At 50.0% G+C, this 20,238-nt stretch overlaps 2 protein-coding genes across 2 annotated transcripts in view; one reads left to right on the top strand and one right to left on the bottom strand.

Moving 5' to 3' along the window:
* ASNS (asparagine synthetase (glutamine-hydrolyzing)) overlaps positions 1–5,892 on the bottom strand; it is a 63,223-nt gene extending 57,331 nt beyond the window's left edge. Inside the window, exon 1 of the mRNA XM_072154344.1 lies at positions 5,823–5,892. Coding sequence (XP_072010445.1) covers positions 5,823–5,836 — 14 coding nt within the window. The 5' untranslated portion in view covers positions 5,837–5,892. The remainder of the gene's footprint in view (positions 1–5,822) is intronic.
* Positions 5,893–6,407: 515 nt separating this feature from the next.
* C1GALT1 (core 1 synthase, glycoprotein-N-acetylgalactosamine 3-beta-galactosyltransferase 1) lies at positions 6,408–19,054 on the top strand. Its single transcript, XM_072154346.1, has 3 exons — positions 6,408–6,800; positions 8,934–9,601; positions 13,314–19,054. Exons 1-3 carry the CDS (start codon positions 6,572–6,574, stop codon positions 13,503–13,505), a joined length of 1,089 nt encoding a protein of 362 aa, XP_072010447.1. The 5' UTR covers positions 6,408–6,571; the 3' UTR covers positions 13,506–19,054.
* Positions 19,055–20,238: the final 1,184 nt, after the last annotated feature.

Raw genomic sequence — 20,238 nt, 5'->3', positions numbered from 1 at the left:
CCTCAAAGGATTGTCTGATCTCCGCTTCTTCCAGGAGAGACGAATTGAGCTTCCAGTAGCCTCTTCCCATCCGGGGGGTCTCTGTAACATTCAGAGAAAACAAAATTAAACAGTGGTCGGAGAACTCCACCTCAACAACGGACACTGCTGAAGAGATGGCTTCCTCCTTTAAATAAAACCTGTCTATTCTAGACCTGCAGCTACCCCTATAATAGGTGAACCCCGTGTGACCTGGGGTGTGCCGGATGTGGACATCCACCAGGCGAGCCTCACTAGCTATGCTATTAAGAGCGACGCTATCATAAGTCAGCTTGTCTCTGGAACCCCCCCTATCCTGGGACCTCGTGACAGCATTGAAGTCCCCTCCAAAGACCACCTGCCGACTTGTAAAAAGGTAGGGCTTGATCCTCATAAAGAGACACTTCCTGTCCCACTTGGACTGGGGACCATAGATATTAATTAGGCGAAGTTCTTGTCCCTTCATGAGGACATCCAGGATCAGGCACCTCCCCATTTCTAACTCAATAACTCGTCGGCATTCTACCGGTGCGGTAAAAAGGACCGCCACTCCGCTATACGGCTCGGCCGCAAGATACCAATAGGAAGGCCGTGTCTCCATTCCCTCTTAGCTTTAAACACGGCCGCCAAATCTGGCAGCCTGGTCTCCTGCAAAAATAAAATGTCGGCTTCAACACGGCCGAGAAAATCAAAGGCCGCACAGTGGGGGTCATTTACTAAGGGCTCGATTCGCGTTTTCCCGACGTGTTACCCGAATATTTGCGCCGATTTTCCCTGAATTGCCCTGGGATTTTGGCACACGCGATAGGATTGTGGCGCATCGGTGCTGGCATGCACACGATGGAAATCGGGGGGCGTGGCCGAACGAAGACCCAACGGATTCGGAAAAACCGCTGCTTTTAAAAAAAAAAAAAGTGTTGCGGGACTCGCGCTTACCTTCACTAGGAATAGGCCGGTGAACTTCAGTGCATTCCAGCAGGCCTCGGGGAACTTCAGCGCAGTAGCGCCACCTGGTGGACGACGGAGGAACTACCTTAGTGAATCGCCAGAAGACCCGAATCCACCGCATAGAATGTGCCGCTGGATGGCGAATGGGCCGGGTAAGTAAATCTGCCCCAGTAAGTTCCTTGCACCTGGAAAGGGGGGAGGGTTTTCTGTTACTTAGGGCCCCTTCTCCTCCTTGGGGACCCCTGAACACAATCACAATATACCCTCCCCTGATGGTTGCCCTAACATAGACACAATACTGTAGAGTCGCTGTATTAAATTAACTATGTCGGACAGAAAACGCAGCCAAAATAATAGATCTGGGGCAATGTGCACACACATGATGACACTGACTATAGGGGGGCGCATGGAGACCCCCATACACTCATCACATGGTACAGGGACCACAGGACTCCAGGGTGAACCAACACCGTCCGTTCTTCTCCAGGTAATTACAAGATATTTGCTCGTTGGATGACGACCAAGTTACACAATCTGATTTAAGACACATATTCACACACAGGCAAGAACAATGGCGTCCACATAATGAGCAAACAGGATCCACGTCAGCCGCTGCCAAATCCTGTTTGAGCCCCCACGTGTATAGACACCTCCCTTATCTGGCCATACACCTGCGATCCCTATCAGGAGCCAAGTACAAGCCGCCGTCTATCAGCAGCTTCACTCCAATCCTCCAGGGAGGGGATCAAGCAAACGGAACAGAAAATCCTTAAAGGGCTTCTCCAGGACATGGATATCTATGGGATAGGTGATCTATAAGAGATCAGCGGAGGTCTCACCAAGAACACTGCTAGATATTATATAGTGGTTGTGCTCAGTAGTGCAGTTTACCACTCTACCATCCAGCAGGGGAGTTGAGCCTTTTGCCTCAGGCAGCACCACCTGCAGCAAGATCAGGGGTGCTGACACCTGCTAAAGAGCAAGACTCACACCCAAAAATGTGTGACTCTGCATAGAGAACCCACTTACTAAAAAAAATAATTTGATATATTACATCTGGATGGGGAAAGGGGGCGCCGTTCTATAGCTCGCCTCAGGCGGCAGAGAGCTTAGGTTCATCCCTGAAAGTGCATGGAACACAGATGACATGGGTTCACTTTATTTGCTTCCCCATTCTCACTACCACTGAGGGTCCTAAAAGCCACCATGAATAACAAAGCCCCTAGACCACCAGGGGCCATAGACAGGTTCAAAGGAAGACAGAGTCATCCCACCACAGTATGGTTTAGGGTGAGGTCGGCTCAGGTCACTATGTGCAGTTCCCACTTTGGCTATAACGCTGCAGGTGGCCATGCAAACCTTCCAGGGCTTCCACAGAGCTGCATTTCCGTGCCAATGTGTCTGAGCCCTAAATTTGGGTGCCATGGTCGTGTGTGCTTGGATTACACTGAGGATTTGCATTCCTGCAGCTTCTGGGATGATCCTCGTCTATAATTACACGGGACACGTAGGAGAATGTTGTGTACATGGGAATTATCTCCAGATCTCGGCTCCGTAATGCCGGTCCTTATTACACTTTATCCGGGAAACTCTCGTAATCTCACTTATCTCCTCCGCTCAGCTGTGCCCAATACTGGTATTAGCAGACAAAGCCAAGATGTGAGGCTACGAGAGGCGAGCTAAGGGCCAGGTGAGGCTAGAGGTCACTAGATATAAAGCCCTATGGCTGAAGAAGATTCACTGAGTGGTACAAGCCCTCAGTCCCCTGTGCCCCCCAGGGACCAGACCCCTAGAAGCACCATGAGGATGGAGGGCATTTGGGCTTTTAATTTCAGGGAGTTTATTATTAAAATATTCAATGCCCCAGACCACCAGGGACTATACTAATAAGAGGTTCCTGCTCTGGACCACCAGGGACTACACTAATAAGAGGTTCGCTGCCCAGGACCACCATGGATGATACTAATAACACAGTCACTGCCCAGGACCATCAGGGATTATACTAATAACACAGTCACTGCCCAGGACCATCAGGGATTATACTAATAACACAGTCACTGCCCAGGACCATCAGGGATTATACTAATAACACAGTCACTATCCAGGACCACCAGGGATTATACTAATAACACAGTCACTGTCCAGGACCACCAGGGATTATACTAATAACACAGTCACTGCCCTGGACCATCAGGAACAATCCTAATGAAAGGTCCACTGCCCTGGACCATAAGGGAGTTAACGTGTTCATGGACCCGTGCTGGACTTTTCACTTGCCGCTTTGTAAACATTGCAGTTGGCCGGTATATTATCCCTGGTGGCCCTGTGCTCTCATGCTGTTCCAGTCGTATGCTTATTATCAATAGTTGTGGATGTGAAATCATGACCTGTGTATTTTCCCTTGGGGTCCGGAGTTGTATTGATCATCCCAGGTTGAGGATCTGTCTGATGATGTGATCATAGAGCTGCACACACAGACTGCACATAACTCTGCATAGAAGCTGTGTACACAGAATGTTATTGTGTTAAAGGGAACCTGTAATCAGGCCTTTGCGTATGTTGTTAGTAGCAGCGGGACTGTGAAACATGGATTTATATTCCAGGATTGCAGCACCCTGGGGGCGTGTCCTCACACTGCTGCGCTCTTAGCTCTCTGGATTGAGCCCTGCTGAGGTGCAACACATCATTAGCACTTTCATTTCGATACATAGCTGAGCTGTAATTCCAGACACGAGCCAAGGGTTACGTATAGGATAGGTTCTGTAGGTTTGTTCTTAACTTGAATTTGTATGTAAGTGGGAATTGCTATATTTTGTAAGTGTAACTCCACACTGAGTATTATTTTCATAATTTTGGGCTGTCATGGGAACGAGGATTAACAACAAAACTTCATTGGAGACATTGGGGCTCATTTACTAAGGGTCCAAACGCTGCACTTTCGGCGGGTTTCCCGAAAAGTTCCGATTTACACCAAATTGGCCCGGGAATTTGGCGCACGGGATCGGATTGTGTCGCATCGGCGCCGGCTTTCACGCAACAGAAATTGATGGTGTGACCATCGGACAACCAGATGGATTTGGAAAATCCGCGGAATTTAAAAAAGAATTTGTGTCGCAAGATCAGCACTCACATGCACCAGGAAGAAGAAGGTGAACTCCGGCGGACCTCGGCACAGCAGCAACACCTGCTGGATATCGGGCGCACGACCTTAGCGAATCCCGGCAGAACCCGAATCAGCGTCGGACAAAGCGCCGCGGGATTGCAACTCTCATGGTGACCATTGCAGGCTGGGGCCAAAGTTCAGTAAATGATAAGCTTCCAGCTTCACCAGAGGTCACAGAGGTCGGGCTGTAACTAGGAGTCGTCTGCAAGTCGAGTGTCCTTAAGTTGGGATCCGCCTGTACCTGTTCCAATCATAATGGGGGTCAGTTGTACCGGCAGCAGACACTTGGGCACAGCCGCTATGTGACAGGCTATGTTGCACCATATGGCGGCTTTATAGTAAAACTACTTGTGCGCTGACAGTCGGCGGCCTCCCGCTCTGGGGAAAGAGGGGGAATCCTAACCCTGGCGCTGACCCGAGGTCTGTGTGCACACTGTCAGCAGTGCCTGGTAAATATTTGGCTTCTCTCGTGCACCAGCACATGGCGCCTGACGTGTGGCCGCCGTCCGCTCCCGCCCGGGGGGATTATCCGAATTCTTTACTGATTTCTGGCATCTCCGCTATTTCTTGTAGATTCCTGAATAAAAGTGTCAGAGTGTGCTCAGCTTCTATAGAAGAACAATTCAGAGAGGCTGCAAGGTCAATACTGAGGTCTCCAGGAATATAGGGGATTTATTATCTAATATCCCTGGTGGCCTAGGGCAGTAAGGGTGTTACTATGAGCGTTATTGGCGACCTAGGGTTTTGGGAAATTAACTGGTTGGCTTACATTTTGGGGAAGGGGTTCCTGGTGGCCAAGAGCAGTGAAGGAGTTGATACCTTGGCAAATAAAGTGCTGTCACAGGGGCTATAATCAGTTCTCCTGACGGTCGAGGGCAGTGCAGTGGTAAATGTAGACATTCCAAGTGGTCTGGGTAGTGTAGAGGTGTTTCAGCATCCCTGGTGGTTTAGGGTAGTGAAGGGGTTAATTTAAGCATCCCTGTGGTTTACAGGTTAATCTAAGAATCCCTTGTGGTCTAGGGTAGTAATTGGTTATTAAAGGCCCCCCTGGGGCTTTTGAGTAGTGCTGGGGCTACTTTAAGTATATATTTTGGTGAGGGAGTTTCTAATGACATCAATTTGGTCAAGAAGCCCTTGTGGTCTACTGTAGTGCAGGGGTTAATTTAAGCATGGCTATTGGTCTAAGGCAGTGAAGGGGTTATTTATAGCATTCCTGTGTTGTAGGGGTAAATTCAGGCATCACTGGTGGTATAAGGCAGTGCAGGGGTTAATGTCAGCATCCCTGTAGTCTAGGGCTGTGCAGGGGTTAATGCCCGCACCTCTGGTGGTCTAGGATCCTGCAGGGGTTAACGTCTGCATCCCTGGTGGTCTAGGGGAGTGCATGGGTTAATGTCAGCACCCCTGTAGTCTAGGGCAGTGCGGGAGTTAATGTCCGCACCCCAGACCACAAGTACTAATATTTGTAGGTTTTCCCCCTTTTGTCCCCATTTCATGTGATTTTTGTGCCTCCTCCGTACTGCAGGGCCATTCCCCTGATCCCCTCCATCCGCTCTCCCCGCTGTATATTAGCGACATTCCGGGTCCCTAAATCCTGCGCCATTTATGGTGTGAGCTTTGGGTGGATGCTGAATGTTGGGTCCTGCACTACAGGCAGCTGCAGGGGACCCAGGGGACAGGACGGGGACATACTCACCCCTTCAGTCTCATATTCAGCGTCCAGAACACGAGGCCCCAGGGCTGAAAATCCAGAAGACGCGACTGAGGCGGCGGCTAATGGACAAAAATAAACTAGATGAAAAAACTTCTCAAACTTCTATTCTGACATTTGAAGGTTAAAAAACAAAAGAATCAAAAATTTAAAAAAAACACAAAAAAATATTTCCCAAATATGTGTTTGCCCCCCCCCCCCCCGCAGACCCTCCTCCCCCTACATGACACCCTGTTACCCTTAAAAAAGAAGGTGATATAAAAATATGCAGCATAAAATCCCCGAAACCTTTATAACGTCTGTTTTGGGTGATGCTGAATTACAGACAAAAAAACCCCCAAAAAATAATATCTTTTAGCCCCAAAAATAAAAAGTTGGTGACAGTAAAAGACCAGGCGCGGGTTCTGGCTCTATAGGGGGTTACACAGTCCGGATTAGCGGGTTGCTCCAGGTTGTTGTTGCTGCTGCCACGACTTGCTGCTGGGACTTGTAGTTCTCCCCCCACCCTCCGCTGCCAATGATTGACAGGCCCGGCGTCACGTGACCGCTGGCGGGAGAGGGGCGGGAGCGCGGTGACGTCACGCGCCAGGAAGCGGCTCAGCTGATAGCGCGGTAACCCCTTCCTCCCCGGGTGTGGAGCGGCGTCAGTGGGCGGGGCGTGGGCAGCGGAGGCGCTCGGCAGCTCCCGGGTGACTGGCGCGATGTGACGGAGCCTCCGCCGGGTGACACAGGACATGGCCCCCAGCAAGTCCGTGCTGAGCCTGGCCACCTTCCTGTTCGGCCTGGCCATCGGCTTCATCTTCTGCTACGTGATCGTCAGCATCGCCCTGCAGGAGAGGGACGAGCGCCCGGCAGACGTCCTGCACAACGACCCCCATGGGCGGCACATGGAGCAGCACGACCACCGCCCCGAGCTGCCCGGCCACATCATGGACTTCAATGCCGATGCCAAGCAGCACCATGGTAACAGCCCCGACGACACCCGACTACCGCCCTACAGGTCCCAACTGACCCCCTGATTTCCCCAGGTCCTGACTGCCCCCCAGATTTCCCCAGGTCCCGGGCACCCCCCTGCTTCCCCAGGTCCCAGGCGCCTCCTGCATAATTGATAGATGGGTCCCAACCGGCCCATGATCCATAGATGGGTCCTAATTTGTGAATCAGGGGGGCGTCCAGGACCCATCTGTGGATCAGGGTCCTGACCCCCCCCCCTCGATAGGTCCCGATAATAGGTCGATAGGTCCTTATCCACCCAGCCCCCTGTAACATGTAGAAGCTGATGTGACGTCTCTGTTTATCACGGGAGTTTAACTTTTTTTCCGTGTTTTCTTCCCTGATCCCTGACTTTAACCCCTTCATGACCCCCGCCGTTCCACAGCGCCTCTGTAAAGGGGCTGGGGGTCTCGCTGACTCCCTCAGGTGTCTTTGGGGCGACCCCCATAGTTACCATATGATAAGTTTTGCTACTTTATTCAGTTCTTTGTCCCATTCACTGACAGCAAACAGAGGATTTGGTAGACAATGATCAGGAGGGATGAGCTGTAATTTGTTGTCCTCGGATGTTTGCACAGAGCAGGAACAATGGTGACAAGTATCTGCGGGCGCAGAGCACACACCCCCCGGCTATTATATCCAAAACTTCATGTTACGACCAAGTGTGAGATCCGACTCACGGGATCTGCTGCTTTATGGGCTCTTAAAGGGATCTGTCTGAATGCAGACACCAGCACTGTCATGTATAGCCCCTGGAGGGATGTCTAATCGTACTACTGTGTATGTTGTTAGTAGCAGCAGGACTGTGGTATATGGATTTATTACCTCGGATTGTAGTTTTTTATTCAAGTTCACTGGAGGTGTGTCCTCACACTGCTGTGCTTCTAGCTCGTGCAGGTCATTTTAGGTAATGTCCCTGGAGAGATGTGTAATAGCACCACTGTATATGATGTTGTTAGTAGCAGCAGGACTGTGATATATGGATTTATCTTCCATGATTGTAGCTGCTCCAAGTGCACTCGGGGTGTGTCCTCACACTGCTGTGTTCTGGCTCTCTGTAGACAATGTAAGATATTGTCCCTGGAGACGTGTAATAATTCTTTTCTACATGTTGGTAGTAGAAGCAGGACTGTGAAATATGGATTTATAACCTAGGATTGTAGTTTTTCCAAATTCAGTGCGTTGTGTCGTCACACTGCTGCGCTCTTTACTCTCTGTAGACAGTGTTGGGTATTGTCCCTGGAGAGATGTGTAATCAGACCTTTGTGTAATAGCAGAAAGACTGTGATACATGGATTTACAATCCTATATTGTAGTTTATATAAATATATTGGGATGTTTCCTCACACTGCTGTGCTCTGTGCTCCCCTGTAGGCAGTGTTAGGCATTGTCCTTGGAGAGGTGTGTAATCATTCCTTTGTCTATGTTGTTAGTAGCAGCCGGACTGTGAAATATGGATTTATATTCCAAATTTGTAGCTTCTAAAAGTGCACTGGGGGGGTGTCCTCACACTGCTGTGCTCTGTGCTCTCTGTAGACAGTGTTAGGCCCTGTCCTTGGAGAGATGTGTAATCATTCCTTTGTGTATGTTGTTAGTAGCAGCGGAACTGTGAAATATGGATTTGTATTGCAAATTTGTAGCTTCTAAAAGTGCACTGGGGGTGTGTCCTCACACTGCTGTGCTCTGTGCTCCCCTGTAGGCAGTGTTAGGCATTGTCCTTGGAGAGATGTGTAATCATTACTTTGTCTATGTTGTTAGTAGCAGCCGGACTGACTGTGAAATATGGATTTATATTCCAAATTTGTAGCTTCTAAAAGTGCACTGGGGGTGTGTCCTCCTCACACTGCTGTGCTCTGAATTAAATTGCTCCGTAGCCCTTCCCCTGTGGTCTAAGTATAATCTGTATCGGGCTTCTGGTTGGATACTACAGAGCCGCATTGTATGATGGTGAATGGGATCGTCTTTATCTGTGGGGCATAACCTCTGACCTCCACCTGTTACACAACTACAACTCCCAATATCCCCTGCCGGCCATAGCTGAGAGATGTAGTTGAGCCCTCAATCACAGGGTGGTCTATAAACATGTCTGTCTGTCTCCCTCAGATGAGGACGTCCACGTATCTGAAGACCTCCACAAGAAGGTGCGGATCCTGTGCTGGGTCATGACCGGTCCACAAAACCTGGACAAGAAGACGAAACACGTGAAGGCCACGTGGGCTCAGAGGTGCAATAAGGTCCTGTACATGAGTTCTGAGGAGAACAAGGACTTCCCCACCGTTGGGTTGGACACCAAGGAGGGTCGGGACCAGCTGTACTGGAAAACCATCAAGGCCTTCCAGTACGTGCACGACCACCACCTGGACGAGGCCGACTGGTTCATGAAGGCGGACGACGACACCTACGTGGTGGTGGACAACCTGCGGTGGCTTCTGTCCAAGCACAACCCCCAGGACCCCATTTATTTTGGGCGGAGGTTCAAGCCTTACGTGAAGCAGGGCTACATGAGCGGAGGGGCCGGCTACGTCCTCAGTAAGGAGGCCCTCGTCAGGTTTGTGAACGCCTTCAAGGAGGAGAAGTGCACGCACAGCTCGTCGGTGGAGGACCTGGCGCTCGGGAAGTGCATGGAGAACATCAACGTCAAGGCCGGAGACTCCAGAGACACCAGCGGGAAGGAGACCTTCCACCCCTTCGTCCCCGAGCATCACCTTATCCAGGGATATTTGCCCAAAACGTTCTGGTATTGGAATTACAACTACTATCCGGCCATCGAGGTGAGGCTCGGGTGTCGCTGTGTGTCATGTGAGATACTCCAGGCTTTGTGGATAAGGGTTGCTGCACATGAGATTCACCTTTAAATAAGCGGAACTAATCCGTATGGAATGGAGCCATCTGGGCTCGTCTAGCAAGGCCTTCATGTACTGTGCGGCGCTGGCTCTGGCCCAGGACTTAGTGTCACTGTATACTTTCTGGATCAGTTCCTCGTAGATCTCTGGTTGCTGTCACTCAGTAGAAACCTTTATAGGTTACCGGCAGGTGCACAGCAGGTCTGGGCTCTGTTCACACATTGCAGATTTGTGCCTGATAGGAAAACAGTCCTGATTTGCCGTTAGTGTTTTGTCCATAGAGGTCGGTGTAATCACAGTCATCCATGTGCATGTTGTTAGTAGCATCAGGCTTGTGGTGTATGGATTTATATTCCAGGATTGTTGTGGAGGCGTGTCCTCACACTGCTGTGCTCTGTGCTCTCTGCAGCCAGTGTTATGTATTGTCCCTGGAGAGATGTGTAATCAGACCTCACACTGCTGTGCTCTGTGCTCTCTGCAGCCAGTGTTATGTATTGTCCCTGGAGAGATGTGTAATCAGACCTCACACTGCTGTGCTCTGTGCTCTCTGCAGCCAGTGTTGGGTATTGTCTCTGGAGAGATGTGTAATCAGACCTCACACTGCTGTGCTCTGTGCTCTCTGCAGCCAGTGTTGGGTATTGTCTCTGGAGAGATGTGTAATCAGACCTCACACTGCTGTGCTCTGTGCTCTCTGCAGCCAGTGTTTGGTATTGTCCCTGGAGAGATGTGTAATCATACACCTAATGCATGTTGTTTGTAGCTGCAGGACTGTGGAATACAAATTACGGTAATATTGCAGGATTGTAGCCTCCCAGAATGCACTCCAGTGCATCTCCTGACACTGCTGTGCACTTAGCTCTCTGCATTAGACAGCCCACGGCCCCTTTTAGTGACTGCTGCTACATCTTTTACTCAGAGCAGAGGCTGTGGAGCAAAACAGTGGATAAGACTGAGGGGGACGGGATAGATTATGTATCCTATTGAATGACAGCAAGCAGAGATCTTGAAGGCCATGAGGAATTGATACAGGAGGTAGTTTATACAATATGGAAATATCCTATTTTACTGAAACTAGAATTCATCTTTAAAGGGATGAGGGTAAGTGTCTGATGATTGGGACCTCCTGTTAATAGAGCACATTCTCTTCTATGGGAGCGCTGGAGATCGGAGGTTTAGCCCCTGTGCTGTGGGTAGGGGTTACAGAGCAGCCCTGATAGTAATGAATGGCAGTGCATGCTGGGGGTAGCTGCTGTATGATGTAACTCCTGACGTGGAGCTTTCTTATCGCACTGTCAGGAGCAGATGTCAGGCAGATCCTTGTGTACATGGATTTGTATTCTACAGATAACACAAGGGTCAAAGGGAACATCCAGAAACGACACTACAACAAAGCAGGTCCCCGGTGCCGCCTAAGGTTCTGCATACACCCCCCTGCAGAGCCTGGGTGTAGCTTTAGAGGGGCACCGTCCACACCGCAGACCCCCAGCATGGACAGAGGGGTCATGTAAGGTCATGGGGTTTAGTGGTTCCTCTAAGACCCCATCCAGCGAGGTCATTCCCAGAATAACCCAGTTATAAGAGGTGTTCCCAGCGTTGCCCCCTATGACACATCCATAGGATACGCTCTGTCCGATCCCGGTATTTGATGACGGAGGTGACTACACCCGGTGTTTAGCCGCTCAGGGTGTCGCCTTGCGCCATTCATTGTCGTCTTTTCATTATGAACCGGTCTTTCCGGTTCATTCTTACAATCAGGCGGAGCTTTTATAGGAAGTTCCTCTGTATGAAAGACCCGGCACACCTTGTACTCTGCTCCTTGGCATAGAGTGACCTGTAGCAAGTAACCAGGATGCTCCTCGAGACTGACATAGTGACCTATATAGGGGAAAAGTTACTATATACGTTCCTTGATTTATATAATGGGATGGGTCTTCACTTTAACGGAGGAAGATCCCCCTAAAATTGAAAACATGCAAAAGTAAGAAGCCAACTCATTTACAGAGGAAAATCGGCACATGTACAGGGAGAGACAAGGAGGCAGTACTATCTGCATCGTGTACAGGGAGAGGCAAGGAGGCAGCACTATCTGCATTGTGTATAGAGAGAAGCAAGGAGGCAGTACTATCTGCATCATGTACAGGGAGAGGCAAGGAGGCAGCACTATCTTCATCATGTACAGGGAGAGGCAAGGAGGCAGCACTATCTTCATCATGTACAGGGAGAGGCAAGGAGGCAGTACTATCTGCATCATGTACAGGGAGAGGCAAGGAGGCAGTACTATCTGCATCATGTACAGGGAGAGGCAAGGAGGCAGTACTATCTGCATCATGTACAGGGAGAGGCAAGGAGGCAGTACTATCTACATCATGTACAGGTAGAGGCACGGAGGCAGTACTATCTGCATCATGTACAGAGAGAGGCACGGAGGCAGTACTATCTGCATCATGTACAGAGAGAGGCACGGAGGCAGTACTATCTGCATCATGTACAGGGAGAGGCACGGAGGCAGTACTATCTGCATCATGTACAGGGAGAGGCAAGGAGGCAGTACTATCTGCATCATGTACAGGGAGAGGCAAGGAGGCAGTACTATCTGCATCATGTACAGGGAGAGGCAAGGAGGCAGTACTATCTGCATCATGTACAGGGAGAGGCAAGGAGGCAGTACTATCTGCATCATGTACAGGGAGAGGCACGAAGGCAGTACTATCTACATCATGTACAGGTAGAGGCACGGAGGCAGTACTATCTGCATCATGTACAGGTAGAGGCACGGAGGCAGTACTATCTGCATCATGTACAGAGAGAGGCACGGAGGCAGTACTATCTGCATCATGTACAGAGAGAGGCACGGAGGCAGTACTATCTGCATCATGTACAGGGAGAGGCAAGGAGGCAGTACTATCTGCATCATGTACAGGGAGAGGCAAGCAGGCAGTACTATCTGCATCATGTACAGGGAGAGGCACGGAGGCAGTACTATCCGCATCATGTACAGGGAGAGGCAAGGAGGCAGTACTATCTGCATCATGTACAGGGAGAGGCAAGCAGGCAGTACTATCTGCATCATGTACAGGGAGAGGCAAGGAGGCAGTACTATCTGCATCATGTACAGGGAGAGGCAAGGAGGCAGTACTATCTGCATCATGTACAGGGAGAGGCAAGGAGGCAGTACTATCTGCATCATGTACAGGGAGAGGCAAGGAGGCAGTACTATCTGCATCATGTACAGGGAGAGGCACGGAGGCAGTACTATCTGCATCATGTACAGGGAGAGGCACGGAGGCAGTACTATCCGCATCATGTACAGGGAGAGGCAAGCAGGCAGTACTATCTGCATCATGTACAGGGAGAGGCAAGCAGGCAGTACTATCTGCATCATGTACAGGGAGAGGCACGAAGGCAGTACTATCTGCATCATGTACAGGGAGAGGCAAGGAGGCAGTACTATCTGTGTCTATGGAGTTTTGCATTTGAGTGAATTCTTCCTGGGATGAATACACGCAGATCCTGAGCGCAGAGGCGCTGGTTCCCTTGGTGTCTTGCGGGTGCACAGGGAGGGGCACTAGTAACCTGCCCCCTAGTGAGGTGGGTTGTGACGTATCACCAGGCCATGACTTGCACTGTCTTTGTATTGCAGGGTCCCGGCTGCTGCTCTGACCTGGCCGTCTCCTTCCACTATGTGGACTCTACGACTATGTACCAGTTAGAGTACCTGGTGCACCACCTCCGCCCCTACGGATACAAGTACAGGTACAATCCTGGCTCCAGGAACGATGTAGAACAGAACAATGGGAAGGACAAGGAGGAGAAAGGTGTGAAAGCCGAATAATGCAAACAATGGGATTCAGAAAACCTGGTGACCCTTCTCTAGGACCTTGCTGGAAGGTCACGTCATCGCCGCGAGATTCGGATCGGTGCAATGTTATGAAGCTGTTTTGAGGGATTTTTTTATTTTGGTGATATTGAAGATCCGTTCCGGAGCTCGCATGGACTCCCCTGAGCCTTGTACTGACAATCATATAGTCTGGCCTATTATATTCAGCCAGAAGATATTTTTCGGAATTCATTTTGTACATTTTCCGGTGGTAAAGGGAAGCATTGAACGATCCGGGGGGAGGAGACCTCCTGCGCTGCTGAGGAGACCCTGTCCTGCGCTGCTGAGGAGACCCTGTCCTGCGCTGCTGAGGAGACCCTGTCCTGCGCTGCTGAGGAGACCCTGTCCTGCGCTGCTGAGGAGACCCTGTCCTGCGCTGCTGAGGAGACCCTGTCCTGCGCTGCTGAGGAGACCCTGTCCTGCGCTGCTGAGGAGACCCTGTCCTGCGCTGCTGAGGAGACCCTGTCCTGCGCTGCTGAGGAGACCCTGTCCTGCGCTGCTGAGGAGACCCTGTCCTGCGCTGCTGAGGAGACCCTGTCCTGCGCTGCTGAGGAGACCCTGTCCTGCGCTGCTGAGTACTAACAAGGCTGAAGCAGGTTGGATGTATCCGACAGCCGAGGTCCCTTCGCGATAATACTGCAAGAGTTGCTTAAAGTTGTCTTCTAGGATACTGGGAGACCCCCACAAGGGCAGGGGTAAGCATAGAAGTTAGGGTCTTGCCCTACCCGGGCTCCCGCTTCCAGCACTCGTTTCCTGGGGACTTGGTCCGGAACTGTTGGGGTTGCAGGATCAGCTACGATGGCCTCACCACAATGTGCCTGCATAGGGTCCTATAACCCCTGACCCTTCCGGCCTAGTTGCAAGGTTTACGAAATGGGGGTGGCGGGTGGCTGACCCTCTCCAGTCTGACTGAATCCCATTGGACTGGAAATGTTGGTATAATTCGTTGTGTCCGCGGCCTCCCGAGCGTCGGGTTTGGCGTGAATTACAAGTCAGGAAGAGACTTGCTAAGCAGGCAGGAGGGAAGAGTCAAAAGGGCCCAGGAGTAGGGGAGTGCTGCAGCTTCAAAGGCTGTTACACTGTCTCCCCTTTCTCCTTACTCTCTTAGCACTTTCCTCTTGGAGGGAGGGGGGTGCTCCTGTGAATCGGCAGCATGGAGGTGCTCTGGTAAAACCCCTAGAGCGCTTCTGGTTCATTAGCATAGTTATAAAAGTTGATTTTAGAAGGGAGGAGGCCATGGATAAGAAATATAAGAAGATACCACAGACCCGGTGCTTGGATCTAATGTCCCTGGTTTATCAGGATGGATTCTGATGATAGATTCCCTTTTAAATGTTACCTTTTATATCAGCCTCCCCTCCCCCCCCCCATTCTCGTGACAGGTTCCCTCTTCAGAGCAGGTTTTTATGTTAATCTATTGCTTATTACCCTGGGCAGCAGCCAGTGGCCTCCTCACCCTGTGTAATGCTTTTATTCCCCTGTGGTGGCGCTGCAGGGAGCTCGGACACTTGCTGCCGGGTTCCCTTGCAGATTTCAGGGGACCATTAAGGGTTGAAGCTGCAGGACCCTTTGCTGTCGCCAAATTTTATGGAAGTAGATGTAAAGACTAGAAATTGCCTTTAAGGCTGAGCCGCCGGCACTGTGTATCCTGCATTATCCGGAGGGCGGTATTCCCTGTAACCCTTTCCTCGCTGTATACCTGCAGCTATCGGGACTCGGCGTAGTCTGTAGCTTGGGATGAAGTGGAGACAATCAAATTTATCTGTTCCCCGCCCCCCCCCCCTGTCCTGGTCCATTGTCCTGAGAATTTGGTCCACATACGGTCCATATTTCCGGGATTGGACGTGACCTGAATCACATTCTGATATCAGGTCTGTCGTGTGCAGCCCTCCCACACACATGCATCCTCAGCTCAGCTGAGAGTTAAAAACCCAGTGAGATGATCCTTATCTTTTCTAAAAATTTGGCTTTGAGCGCCCCCATCATCCAAAGAGGCCAAAATCGGCATAACACGCATGTAACATGCATGACCAGGTATAGAAGCGTGTTCCTTCCCTTCTACTACTTCCAGTACTTTTGGGGTTGGGGTCCTTACAGATCCCTGGGCTGCATCTTTAAGAGTCCAGCTACAAGCTACTATAAATAACACAATGTTGTTCGCCTTCCTGCAACTTTTACAATCTTTACTGAAATAGTTTGGAAACTTTGATTATTAATAATTCTTTTATTTATATAGCGCACACAGATTACACAGCGCTGCACAGAATTTGCCAAATTAGTCCCTGTCCCCAATGGGGCTCATAATCTAATCAACCTACCAGTATGTTTTGGAGTGTGGGAGGAAACCGGAGGACCCGGAGGAAACCCACGTAAACACAGAGAAAACATACAAACTCTTTGCAGATGTTGACTCTGGGACTTGAACCCCGGTCCCCAGCGCTGCAAGGCAGAAGTGCTACCCACTGAGCCACCGTATTAAACGATCGTTCAATGATTTAAAAAAAAAAACCCATAAAGTTTGTAATTAATTAGTAAAAGTTGCATGAAGGTGTAAAAATGATATAGTAGTGGATATGTTAAAGGGTTTGAAGGCAACGCAGTGGATTTTTATAATGGATCTCCCTGTCTGCCATCCGCTCTTGGTCATAGGGCATCACAGACGGGAGTTGCCCCAGTTTATACCCCTCTACCCTCCTCCTCCCCCCGACACCACTTTTAGGGACTGAATCATTTGAACCAAAGAGTAAGAGTTTTGTACTGTTGCCCCATGATGCTTTGTGGTAGGTAAGGGATATCCTTGACCCTGGGTGAAGCCCCCGTTGATGGATTTGTGGCCGTGGAGCGAGGGCGCCCCCTATAATCCATCGTTATTTATTCCTTCCTCTATTTATTGTGCCTGCGGACTAATATTTCTAACACCAGGGGGCAGCGCTTTCGCCTTTCACTTCTGTACTAGGGGCTGACAAGGGACGGGGGGTGTTGTAGAGTCTAGGAAATGACATTTTTGTAATATTTTTCTGATATTGAGATGAAATGTAAATTCTGTACAGGGCAGACGGATTCCTTAGAGGGGATTAGAAAAACGCTGCCGCTTTAATTTTTGGGAAGAACACCACCCTACCTGCCTGGGATTGCAGCTCAGCCCCCTTTAAAATGAATGAGACCAAGTTGCAATACCACACACAACCTGTGAATGGGTGGGGCGCTGTTTGGTGAAGAACGTGGCAATCCTATTGGGGGGTTAGAATGTTACCAGTATATAAAGGGGCTGTTGCGGAATATTTTTTTTTTCGGGATAAATGATCTGCCTGATTACTTGGGGACCGAAGGGTGGACCCCTGAATAGTTTGAACGGGGGTTGTGTCTTCCAGACCGAAACTGAGAGGTGGTCACACCATGGAAAGGATAGTCAATTGCGTTATATCTGACTGTCGCCTTTCCTGTTCTCCAGATTTCTAGGACCCAGACACTAGCTACATATCCCATCTGGATAAACCAGATCCAAAATATAATAAGCCAAAAGAGCTCTGGGGGTGTTTCCAGAGCCCCTCCATGCTGTAGCTTCACAGGCTGTTGCACAGAGCTAGAGCGCTCCCCCATTATGTGGGATTTCACCAGGCAGAGGTAAGGGGGGAGGTGGGAAGTGCTAAGGGAGCAGGGGGATGGGGAGACAGTGTTACAGCCTGTGAAGCCAGAGCACGGAGGGGCTCTGGTAACATCCCCAGGACCCTTCTGAATCGTTAGCATAATTTGATAGTAGAAGGAAGGAGGCCATGGATATATCACCACAGTCCCAGTGTTGGGGATCTATGAGTAATGTCCCTGGTTTATCATTGATTGATTTATCAGTTTGGATCAATTAAACTAAGTACATATCGAGTGCCAAAACGGGTACAGGTGCCCCCCCTTCTCTAGGCGTTATGGGGCCTCTCTGACAAATCTCTGAACCTGTACACATGAGATATAAGGGGACGGTTGCACATCATATGTAGGTACCGGTGATTATATCTCCGGATCGGCGCCAGCACCAGTCATGGACAATGATGCTATGTGAGCCTACGACCTCTGACCTGTCCCTCGAGTTCTGCACTTAGTGACTGACCCCGTGTGTAGAGAAATAAGTGTCATATCACAAAGTGCCTCCCCATGTCATAACTCTTCATATCTGCTGGAGAGGATGGAGGGAACCTATCACAGTGCAGTGACTAAAAAGGGTAAGTACAAGACCCTAACATGGTCACCCATATCGTACTTACCCTGGTAAAGTTTCTGTGTAGTCGCCAGGACTGCGTATATGTCACGTGTGAACGAAGGGAACCTGTCAGCAGATGTGACCATATAGACTGCAGCCAGTGTTAGGTATTGTCCCTGCAGAGATGTGTAATCAGACCTTTGCGTATGTTGTTAGTAGCAGCAGGACTGTGTTATATGGATTTATATTCCAGGATTGTAACTGGAATACATGGTGTGTGTCCTCACACTGCTGTGCTCTCTGCATTGAGCTACATTTTTAGACCTAAGCTGTTATAGGCTGCAACTGGAGGCTGTCCCAGCAGGGGGGAGGGACCGTGGATCAGTTCATTGCAGGATAGCACAGAGCACAGCAGTGTGAGGACACAGACCCAGTGCATAGAATACAAATCGATATTTCACAGTCCTGCTGCTACTAACAATATAGACAAAGTTGAAAAGCACCTAAATCTGGCTGCAGCCTGTATGGTGACTCCTGCTGACAGATCCCTTTTTAAAGTATTTTTTAAAAAAACATATCAAGTCTACAAAGACGGCATCTGGTTGTTAACCTGCAGATGATATCGGTCACTGCACCTCCTGTAATCCAGCTGACCAGACACGGCACAGGAATGGGCTGAACACTTGGTTATTAAACAGCTATTCCTTGCTTCTCCTCCATAGACATGCACTCTGGGCTGTCACATGACCCGGGAGTAAACTGCTGCCACAATGAATGGTGGATTATCTCTCCCTGGAACATGAGGATTGAGCAGGATCCTTTAATCTTCCATACACTGACAGTTTACTCTCCATACATAAGGCACACATAGGGTTCTCTCCACGTACGGAGCAGGAAATTCGGGGCATGTTTGTCAGATTCCGGGTGGCGGCCAAAAAGTAGTTAACTTGTATTCACTTCCAAAGCTGCGTTACAATATGTTACATTCCAGGGTAAATAAGGGAGTGTTTGCAGCACGCTCTCCATACACGGAGGTGATGAGAGATGCTGCTGTAATCCTGACTCCTTACAGACAGACGTTCCCACAGAAGCAGTGACTGCACTTTCCCCTCTAGAGTTAATCATTAGCTTTGGCCAAAGGTCGGCCATTGATATCCCATGGGCCCCAGCGAGGAGAGCACAGCCGAAGGCGGGGGGAAATCTATATTTTTATATCTGTTTATATCGAAGCCTTTTGATTTTTTTTGGATTGATTTCATAGTTGATTGTAATAACTTACAATATCAATAAAACCTGTGACTTATCAATTCTCCACGTCCTGTGAGTCTTCTTTATTTGTATGTGTTCTCGAAGCTCCACCCCTGCAGGTCCTGTACATCTTCTGTTTAGTGATGCTCCACCCCCTGCAGGTCCTGCATATCTTCTGGCTAGTGATGCTCCACCCCTGCAGGTCCTGCACATCTTCTGTTTAGTGATGCTCTACCCCCTGCAGGTCCTGCATATCTTCTGGCTAGTGATGCTGCAGGTCCTGCATATCTTCTGGCTAGTGATTCTCCACCTCCTGCAGGTCCTGAGTATTGCTGCTCCACCTCCTGCACATGTCCTGAGTATTGCTGCTCCACCTCCTGCACATGTCCTGAGTATTGCTGCTCCACCTCCTGCACATGTCCTGAGTATTGCTGCTCCACCTCCTGCACATGTCCTGAATATTGCTGCTCCACCTCCTGAGGTCCTGCACATGTCCTGAGTATTGCTGCTCCACGTCCTGCAGGTCCTGAGTATTGCTGCTCCACCTCCTGCACATGTCCTGAGTATTGCTGCTCCACCTCCTGCACATGTCCTGAATATTGCTGCTCCACCTCCTGAGGTCCTGCACATGTCCTGAGTATTGCTGCTCCACGTCCTGCAGGTCCTGAGTATTGCTGCTCCACCTCCTGCACATGTCCTGAGTATTGCTGCTCCACCTCCTGCACATGTCCTGAGTATTGCTGCTCCACCTCCTGCACATGTCCTGAGTATTGCTGCTCCACCTCCTGCACATGTCCTAAGTATTGATGCTCCACCTCCTGCACATGTCCGGAGTATTGATGCTCCACCTCCTGCACATGTCCGGAGTATTGATGCTCCACCTCCTGCACATGTCCGGAGTATTGATGCTCCACCTCCTGCACATGTCCGGAGTATTGATGCTCCACCTCCTGCACATGTCCGGAGTATTGATGCTCCACCTCCTGCACATGTCCGGAGTATTGATGCTCCACCTCCTGCACATGTCCGGAGTATTGATGCTCCACCTCCTGCACATGTCCGGAGTATTGATGCTCCACCTCCTGCACATGTCCGGAGTATTGATGCTCCACCTCCTGCACATGTCCGGAGTATTGATGCTCCACCTCCTGCACATGTCCGGAGTATTGATGCTCCACCTCCTGCACATGTCCGGAGTATTGATGCTCCACCTCCTGCACATGTCCGGAGTATTGATGCTCCACCTCC

This window comes from Engystomops pustulosus, chromosome 5 (genome assembly GCF_040894005.1).
Source record: "Engystomops pustulosus chromosome 5, aEngPut4.maternal, whole genome shotgun sequence".
NCBI classification, from domain to species: Eukaryota; Metazoa; Chordata; class Amphibia; order Anura; family Leptodactylidae; genus Engystomops; species Engystomops pustulosus.
The sequence above is the reverse complement of the archived record's forward strand: the minus strand, read 5'-3'. Positions and strand labels throughout refer to the sequence as shown.

Bases quoted from the DNA above. Each gene is read 5' to 3' on its own strand.
- C1GALT1 (XM_072154346.1), top strand. From the start codon at position 6,572: ATGGCCCCCAGCAAGTCCGTGCTGAGCCTGGCCACCTTCCTGTTCGGC. The intron at 6,801-8,933 runs GTAACAGCCCCG...TGTCTCCCTCAG, and splicing joins CGATGCCAAGCAGCACCATG to ATGAGGACGTCCACGTATCT. The intron at 9,602-13,313 runs GTGAGGCTCGGG...TTTGTATTGCAG, and splicing joins ACTACTATCCGGCCATCGAG to GGTCCCGGCTGCTGCTCTGA.